The sequence below is a fragment of the Mixophyes fleayi genome, chromosome 3 (assembly GCF_038048845.1).
Source record: "Mixophyes fleayi isolate aMixFle1 chromosome 3, aMixFle1.hap1, whole genome shotgun sequence".
Taxonomy (NCBI): Eukaryota; Metazoa; Chordata; class Amphibia; order Anura; family Limnodynastidae; genus Mixophyes; species Mixophyes fleayi.
Window position 1 is genome coordinate 113,078,508 of NC_134404.1, and position 9,673 is coordinate 113,088,180.

General features: G+C 35.7%; 1 protein-coding gene across 2 annotated transcripts in view; it reads left to right on the forward strand.

Moving 5' to 3' along the window:
- The window catches only part of USP13 (ubiquitin specific peptidase 13), a 73,677-nt gene extending 65,140 nt beyond the window's left edge, over nucleotides 1-8,537 (forward strand). The window contains exons 18-21 of one of the 2 annotated variants that reach the window (XM_075202174.1): nucleotides 668-819; nucleotides 1,503-1,662; nucleotides 2,306-2,390; nucleotides 3,488-8,537. In XM_075202174.1, the coding sequence (XP_075058275.1) occupies nucleotides 668-819; nucleotides 1,503-1,662; nucleotides 2,306-2,390; nucleotides 3,488-3,578 (488 nt within the window). In that variant the 3' untranslated portion in view covers nucleotides 3,579-8,537. Of the gene's footprint in view, nucleotides 1-658; nucleotides 820-1,502; nucleotides 1,663-2,305; nucleotides 2,391-3,487 lie in introns of both variants that reach the window. The other variant, XM_075202173.1, reaches the window with a different exon arrangement.
- Nucleotides 8,538-9,673: the final 1,136 nt, after the last annotated feature.

Here is a 9,673-nt window from a genome sequence, read left to right on the forward strand (position 1 = left end):
CATAATATACATGGGCAATGCTGCATGCACTACTGTTAGGTGCACGCAGCTCTCCCTTTTCAAGCAGAGCCGTGTGAAGCGGGGGCAGGGTCTAGCCACCTCAAATATACAGTGCCCCAGGCTTGGAGGAGGGTTTCCAGGCACTAGGAAACCCCCCTCCCCTCAGTTTGAATATGGTTATGGGTCCGTAACAGGGAAAGCATGACAAATGTGACTTTACTGCTCTCTAATATCACACAGTCACCAAATGATCCACATTGTAGTATTTCTGGTATTAAATATGGGCGACACGTAATATGTATTATTTTAACTCTACATTAAGCCCTGCATACCCCAGTCTGACACAGTTGCCTGATATAGATAGAACACACAGTATAAGGGTGTTTATATACAAAGATCTGTAAAACTGAATTTGTTAATATGCTCTTTGACAAGCATTGCTGTCCTAATCTCAGGAAGGGGTAAAAATGGTTTGTGTTGGTTGTTAGAAAGGTAGGGCTCTGAGACATGGAAAACTTCTGAATAGATGCCAGTCTTACCTTTATATTCTGACTGTGATCAGTGATTATGTATGTGCACCATGCTGTGTGCTCAGCTTCCTGCATTTGTAACGGTTTGGGGTATTTTTCCTTATAAAGCTTTTCACGTTTGTCACTAGATTTTGCAGAACCATTAACCATCCCTGGCTGTGCCGCGGCATCGTCACTGCCTTTGTATGGGCCGTCGGCACTAGTAGACCAACCACCGGAGGAAATTGTAGCCCTGATCTCCTCTATGGGTTTCCAGAGAAATCAAGCTATCCAGGCACTGCGGGCAACAGTAAGCTAATACTTCTATATAGAACACATTTTACATGTATTGTTTTATTTTCTTTATTATGAAAACACATAGTACAAATACTTTCCTTTGTACAGTAGACTATGACCATCACCCAAAAAAAGAGGAATCCATGTATTGGTCAGTTTCAATGGTTTAGATTGAGGGTGCAGAGCCATTATAAAAACACCAGTGGAATGGTTAGTTGTGTGTTATGTAGGATTATATGGCTTAGTTGAAAGTAGAGGGTCAGCAATTGATGTGTCAATAGTCTTGACTACTGTACTCCTGTATGAAACATGAATTGGTTAGAAGCACCAACCAAGGTTGCCCATAGGCAACTAAAACATAGGACATAGAATTGCTTAGAAATAACTGATAATCAATAATGTATTTTTATTAACAACACAATGGAACTAAGCATGAACTTACACCTTGGGTGTATTTTTTAATTACTTACTGCTTGGTAGCCTCTTTCACTCCACCAATATGTTCATCATCTGTATTAACCTTTATTACATTAATTATTTTTAAAGATTAAATATAATAATGAAGTTAAAACCACAACCTAGGCATAAGGATACCCTCATACAAACAACTTAAGAAATAAAGAAACAAACAAACTAGTTTTCACTAGTCATTCATTTCCGCAAATGTTCTTATTTCTCACATCAATTTATTCTTAGAATAACAATCTGGAGCGAGCTCTGGATTGGATATTCTCTCACCCAGAGATTGAAGACGAGAGTGCACATACATCCCAATCTGTGGATTCTGAGAACAATCAAAATGGAATTCTCACCAATAATGAAGACGAAGGACCTCGAATTAAAGATGGGAATGGAAGTAAGAGGGGGGAAACATTCCAGGTGTTTGAAAATGTGATACATGTTAAACTATTCCTCATCATTCTCAATATGAGAGGATGGCAAGGAACTGAAACCAATGACCAAATTAATGGTTTGAACAGCCAACTGTAAAAGAGGGCAACCCAAGGTAGAGCGAATAAAAGATGGCCGTGGAGTGGAGATGTCCCTATTGGCCAGGAGATGAAGGGGAAGAACATGTATATAAAGATAGCAGTGTTACCACTGAACCGATTTGTGGTGCATCAATCGCAGCATGTTCATGCTTCCTGTAACCTTACTTTGCAGATTATATAATAATTCACTTCTCTATTGAGCTGCAGAACATTTTCAAATCCCAACAACCCTTTAATAAAAACTTATTAAATATACTTCAAAATTAGATACTAATAAAAGTCCCCAAACCGAAAGTATTGTAACCCCCCTAATTTAGTCATGATCTGCAGATCTTAAAAAACACTGAACAAAACATTATTCTTACTCCTAGTTTCTCCATTGCTGCCCATTCCCTCTTATTTGTCCCACTGAACTGAATTGCTTTGGTAGGAAATGATCTGCTTTACCGTCTGTAAGCAATCAGAGGCTGGGTATGGAAAGTGACAATCCATGTTTCTTTTTTTTAGGATATGAACTCTTTGCCTTTATCAGCCATATGGGAACATCGACCATGTCTGGACATTATGTCTGTCATATTAAAAAGGAAGGAAGGTGAGTATGGATGTTTTATAACCATAATAGAAGGGAAATGATTTGTATAAGACTTTTGTGTTCCGTCATAGGCCTTGTGTTTTCAATATCTTTTGGACAGAATATGCTTTTGCAAATGATCTCTGTTTTTTGAAATTAGGTCATAATTATAAGATTGTCCATATTGACAGCTATGGTTTTCTTTCCGCACTAAACACAGTTTCTTGTATTCATGGCATGACTTCCAACCTATCAAATCTGAGTTATAACAGATACTTTAATTTTCTCATCTTCAGAACAGACTGACTAATTTTGTGTGGAATTAGTCTTTAAGTAACACATTCAAAAACACATTCTATAAATACACATTCACCTTTTTTGGATAAAAGGGTATTTGATATGTATTTGCAAATATACAATAATGATACAAGTTTATTGTGGCAAAAAGCAACTGCAAGTTTCAATGATTTACAGTAGCATAGCCAAACTGCAGTCCATAAGTGTTTTATAATAAAATGTGCAGTTTGTTGTTTACTTTCTGGTGGAAGATGAGTGGGATACAGAACTAACTAATCAATTTTGTTCACCAACTGTAAGAGGGGAGAGGTAAGAGGAAAGATAGGCCAATCACAAACCCCAAATCCTTGATTGCTACTTGTTATTGGTCTTCCCAAAAACCCTTTCCTACCTCTCCCTTGTGGCTTGGGGAAAAACAGCTGCACAAAGCTACGACTAGGGGGTGGGACATCTTACTAGAATCCTTTCCTGAATGTTAGTGTAGCATTAAGCTAGTTAAGCTGGTAGATAAATGAACAACAATCTTTGCATGCTCTCCTATTATCAAACGGGTGGTTAGAAACTGAGTAGACCTCTCCATTAATCGAGTTTAAATCTTTATAGCCGAATAGCAATTTTGAATTTAGAGGCAAAATAACACAAGAAAAAAAAAATTATCTCTGCATATTAGAACTTACTTTCAAGCTAAACTAACTTGTGGCTTTTCAACAGCTGATTGGGAGTTGTACTTCCAGAACACAGGATGTGAAATGTTTAACGTTCTTTTGTGTCTGTATTGGTCTACAAATTTAAAAAGATGATTTTCTGATCTTGTTTTTCAGATGGGTGATTTATAACGATCATAAAGTTTCAGCATCTGAACGACCACCTAAACACTTGGGCTATCTTTACTTCTATCATAGGATTCCTTAAGAGCACTCCCAGGCCTGAAGAAAGCCATAGACAGTTTATACCAGCTACAGAAAAAAGAAAAGAAGCAAAAGGCTGTCGGACTACTGGAACATCAAGAGCAATCTAAAATATTTATAGTTAATTTAAAAAAAAGAGTATCTCATGTAAAGCTTTATTAAGTGTTAAACTGGAAATTTCTACGACTCAAAACCAAAAATCGTTTTGTGCAATTTTATATGTAAATGGATGAGTGTGTTACCTTCACTTTTACTGCAAACATTAGGAATGTTTTCTTTCTCTTGGAAGTATTGACACCTGGGGATATTACATTTTCTTCTTCAATACATGCATAGAAACAGTCATCTAAATGCACAATGGATCCACAGCGTAATACATTCTATTCACCTGCAGTTAGCACTAATATCCAGCAGGTGGCACTGTTACTGTAACTTTGGAAGCACAATTATAGATCTGATCAGGGTTACACAATAATAGAAAAAGCCTTAGAACTTGTCACCAGTATTTACTAGAGTTCACTCCAAGCATGGTGTAAAAATGGTTCCCATTGAATAGTTAAACTATAATATAACTAGATAGAAATATATCTAGAGCGGAATGTATTTAAGTTCTCCATGTCTTATTCTTTTTTTTTTTTTAGTAATCTCCCTTAAGCCTCTGCTAAATCCTTCTTTGCAATCTGTGTACTTTGCTGGCAAAGTTATAGTTGTAGTTCAATATTGGAATCTTTTAAGAATATGCACTCACAATGTCACGTGTCTCTCTTATACTATCCCTGACTGTAAGAAGGATTACTTACCAGCTAAACAAGGCATACTGAATACCCCAGAGGCTCAGTAAAGATTACAGTAGCACCAGGCGTTTCTGGGTCCTCTGATACCACACAGTCTACCTTTATTGTATTGTGTACTGCTTTATAGATGCAATGATTATATCTGTTTTAATAACAGTTTACACAAATGGGGATTATAAACATACTACACAATATCAGATGTATTTTTGAAGAAAAAATAATTTCTTGATTATAATTGCTGTAAAGCCAGATATTCCAAACATGAATCATATTTTGTACACAACAGCACCAACAGTATTGTCACCCAGCAATATTCTTATAAATCATATAAGCATCACAATCCTGTATTACACACAACTGTTCTGAGTGCCTTTTGTTATCAATCTCACTATATAGTCTGATTATACAAAGGTGATTTGTGTCAAACACCAACTTAAGGAGATTGGAATGGCTGAGATGTATAATGATAATAAACAGGACACAAGTTGCAAATTGAATAAAATGTGTTTATATTAATGTCTTTAATACCTACATAAAGCATTTATATACACTGCTCTTATCAGTACTATATGCTACATATTTTACCAATTCAGGTCCAGACTTTGAATCATTTTACCTCTATGTCTGTGATTGAATTTGTACACCAATCTGTTTGTTAGAAAAATCCTGGTATGCAGATTTTATTGGGTTTGAAGCTTAGAAAAATCTGGCAGAAATTACTGAGTTTTGAAGAATGTGATCCAGATCAGTTTCTATCCCAAGAAAACTTCTTTAAAGTGATCAAATCTGTATTGATTGAAAAGCCCCCCTGACTTGTTATAAGATCACTGTGTCACTCTTAACTGAAGAGTAGAGGATAGCTGCACACAGAGATACACACTGAAAACATTTTTAAAGCTAACAAATGAGTATATTGCTGTGGGCATGGATACCTTTTTCATACATGTTCTTTAAACATAACAGTATCTCATATGTTTATTAATTAGAGCATCTGCTGACCCCCATCTAAGATGAGTCAGTAGAAAATTATTTATTGGTGTCAGTAGTAGGATGATCTATATTCATTGTTAGACAACTTACAGCTTTCCAAATGTTTTTGATCTACAGTCGCCATGTCAGCTACAGGTTCTGTACATTATACACCTAAAAATGTGTCCTATTGCTGTTTCGGTTAAATTCTCATGGTGGTCAATATCCAAATCAGTTCTGTACTACCAAATAATAAAGGAACTGGTGTTCTTTTAATATTATTTTGTATAAGTACCTTACTTCCTCCCATTCATGTTTCACAAAAATTTGTAGGTAAGAAAATATTAGAGTTGACTATATTGATACTAGTTTTATATTATTTTATGCCTAAATTGTCCGTAATTTGCAAACATTTATATTTAAGTTAAGAAACAAAAGTAATATTCTTAAGGTGTAGCTAATGTAATCTTAAAAGCCAGCAAACTATTAAGTTACAACTGACTATAACTGAAAGCTAAAGTACCTTATTAACTATCATTAGTATTTAAATTAATTTGAAAGAAATACATTATTGGTCCAATTTGATTATAGGTTCCAGCCCCAAAAATTTAAGGGGTAGATTTATCAAACCTTATAAAAAAGAAAAGTGGAGATGTTGCCCACTGCAACCGAACAGATTCTACCTGTCATTTATCTAGTTAAATGATAGCTTGAATATGAGGGGTTGTTATAGGCAACATCTCCACTCTTACTTTTTATAAGTTTTGATATATCTACCCCTAATACTTTGCTGTGAAGTGCTATTCCATTCCAGTACTTTTATCATTCACAGAACCCACTATGCTCGGCTTAGTACACAGTGAAAATGAATATATATATATATTGCAAACATAACTGTAATGTGACCTATTGTGGTACAAAGTGAATCATTTTGATAGTGAATATATATTTTATAATGAACAAAATATTAGATCACTATTATCTGAGTTTATAATTTTATGTCCAAGTGTTATATAAAAATTCCTATGTGTATATAAAACTGGAGTAATGTATGAGGGAATCAAATAATCCCGAGAACACACAGCCTGATTGCCGCATTTACTTTGTATCCATCTAGCCATCATCTTTGCTGACTCCAGTTAGCTTCTTGCCTGTTATACCAGATTAATTCCCCTGACCATGCAAGAGAGCCATAGCCATTTGCCTTCATTTGCAAAGTCATGTCCAAAGTCATCAAATGTACTCGGGACGAAGAACATATTTAAAGGTTGTGATCAGCTTGCCAAAAACTCTAGAGAATGACACAGTGATAGATATCGCCATATAGTGCAGCAATTACTAAAATGTCAACTCCACTTTGTCACGTCTGCTTTTAAACTGACTACAGGGGTTTGTTTTTATCAATTCTTTTTTTCTGCTCTGCACTTAAGTAGAGCTGTATGTAAAAGTGCAGATATGCTTTATAGAAGTGGCTTAGTCATTGCTACATTTTTGTTACTTTATATTTGTACTGGATAAAAAGACTAAAATGGCAATAATTTGCGACTGATATCATAGCAACATTCTTACTTATGTATGTTCCTAGTTTTGGCACTTCCTGAAGCTGTTGTTGTTATTTAACTCCTATCTTACTCAGCCATTGGTCAACAGAGCATTCTGGGAAATAGCTGGATGGCCATGCAGAAACATCAGATAGACAGACTATTTACTAATTGGTGTATTATGGAATAATTCTCTGCCTGCCTATCAATAGGTGGGAGTATCTAATACCGAAACGTAGTGCATCATGTCCAAGTTTAATGTTGTTACATCCAAGTCTACTTACATGTAATCAGTGTGTATATTGCTTTATGTGGTACTTAACCACCCAGAGGTCCTTGACCATGGTGAGCTTTAAGCATGGTACTTGCCAACACATGACCCAGATGGTTCAGCTTTTTCATCACTCCCAATTAACAGAAATCTAACAGAGGTGATCTTTGGAACTGTTATGCCTGGTATGAGTGTGTTTTTCACACCCATTAAATGCCAAGAGATTTAAACTATCCTGAAGTATACGGTAATGTGTGACCTTGATGTGTGCAGATATTGATACAGATGGTAGAAATGCTGTGTGTGTGACATATTCCTGATTTGTGTATACATTGTAAAGTATTGTAATATCTTTTGATGGATGATCCTGATTTCTGTGGCAGTCACGTAAAACATAATCCAATCTTCATTTTTCTCACAGAGGATGGAATTGGTATACTGAGGGCCTCCAAGAGCTGAGCACTGCAATAATTTATCTCTTGGGGCACTTTGTTTCCTAGTACATAATCCTGTTCCTGTTTCTGCTCACAGACCAATAATAAGTTGCCTTATCAGAACCGAGCTTGCCACATAAATGGGATGTTTCATAACAATGCTGAAGCACAAAGACTGGGTGCATATAACATCCTGATTTGAAAGGTCTGGAAACTATAGATGACCTGTTTTATAATGTTGTCATACATGAGATATATCTAGAAGCTCAGGCTGTGGAATACCAAATGTTATCTGAACTCGCAAATTTTGTGATCTCGCCTTACTATTTAAGCAGTCACCAGTTTTTGGATTGGTAATACAAGACACTGATACAGAACCCTGTGCCATGACTGTGGTTAGAATAGTGACAATGTCAAGATATAAATAATGTCAGTACTATGCAATATAATGGAATTTTGCAATATGATACATTGGAAAAGCTGTAATATCTTGATTTATTGATTGTGATGAGCCTCCCCCTTCTTCGGGATGGATTTAAAGGGTCAACCTGTTAAGACTCTATATATGATACTGCTTCTCTCTGAAAAGTAGAAGGGAGCTGAAAAAAAAAATACAGTTTTGTGCATTTCCTTAGCATTACTCATTAGGATGTGTGCACTCAACAGGGAGAAGCCACCTTTGATGTCAGTCAGCCCATTGTTGAGGGAACAGATCACATATAAGCATGTCACTGTTATGTATATTATTATTCAACTCTAAGGTGACCAGAGTACAGACAATCCCTACATATCAATTTACCTGCTCCACACTGTGACAGCACTGATGTACTATGCAAGTTTTAAGGGGTCGATCTGATTCTATGGCGATCAGCCACAGCATTGTTTAGCACGGTTGTGTTACTCTGGAAGATATATCTGCAGATTGTTTTAAAATAAAACATTTTTACACACCAATATATTGTATTTGTAGTTTGTTTACCTGATCAAATGGGATTGACTTATCAAACTATTTATGGGGCTAGGGATTGGCTGAACCTAAAAGGAGAATTGACGCTTGTTTTCTCCACTTTTTCCTAAATTCTGAACCATAATATATTTAAGGCACTTTGACTTAGTTTTATATTTTATGTATGTCTTTATTTCTGAATCTGCTTTTCAGTTCCGTGCTGGAGATTGCTTTCAAACGTCACCAAAAGTAATGAAATATGTAACAGTTTTGTACATTAAATTTTTAGGAACACTATGATTGACTGAATGAAAATGAACATCATATGCCTCTGTGTATGATTGGAATTCATGGGGGGTTATTCAATTGTTAGCGAGTTTGTAAGTTCGAGCACGTTAAGTTTTTTTTTTTGTTTTTTTTTCTTATTTTCGAGCGCGGAAACTTGTCCTGCAATCCAAATTTTTTTTTTTTTTTTTTTTACCAAAACGGTCTTATCGCGCTCCAAACGTTTGTCAATGTTAAAGTATAGGATGGATGCGAACCCTCAGCAGAAAAAGCTATTCAATTGTTTTTTAACGCTGTGGGTGAAACGCAAATCTGCTGTTTCATCTCGCACCTCCTTGGTCTGCTCAAAGAAAAAAAAAATTTTTTAAGTTAAGAAAAATAGAAATTAAACTGAAAAAATAGGTGTAAAAGTTCATTAAAATAACCTGAAAACTGAAAAGTACTATTTTTTTAAAAAAAAATAGCAGTGTAATAATTAATACTTTTTTCAAAGTAACCCCTTTAAAAAATCCATTAGTGGTGCAGTCCTTATGTATTTAAACTTTATTTATTATTTTTTTATTATTATTTTTTTTGGGAAGGGGGGGGGGGGGGTATGGTTGTGCCTGACCTCAGTCAGCTCTCAAAATTGTGAAGAGTAGCATGTTATTTATTTATTTTTTAAAGCCAAAAGCATTTGCTCCCCACTCTATTTAGTCTTAACCCTAGTGCTGGCAGGCTATTGCTGTGTGTGTTAAAATCTTTGAAAATTTTTGCGTAGGGTTCCCCCTATTTTAATTGAACCAGCGCTAGGCAAACCAGCCGGGGTGATAGGCACTATAGCAGTTTGGGTCCCACGGCCATAATGACTAAACACCCA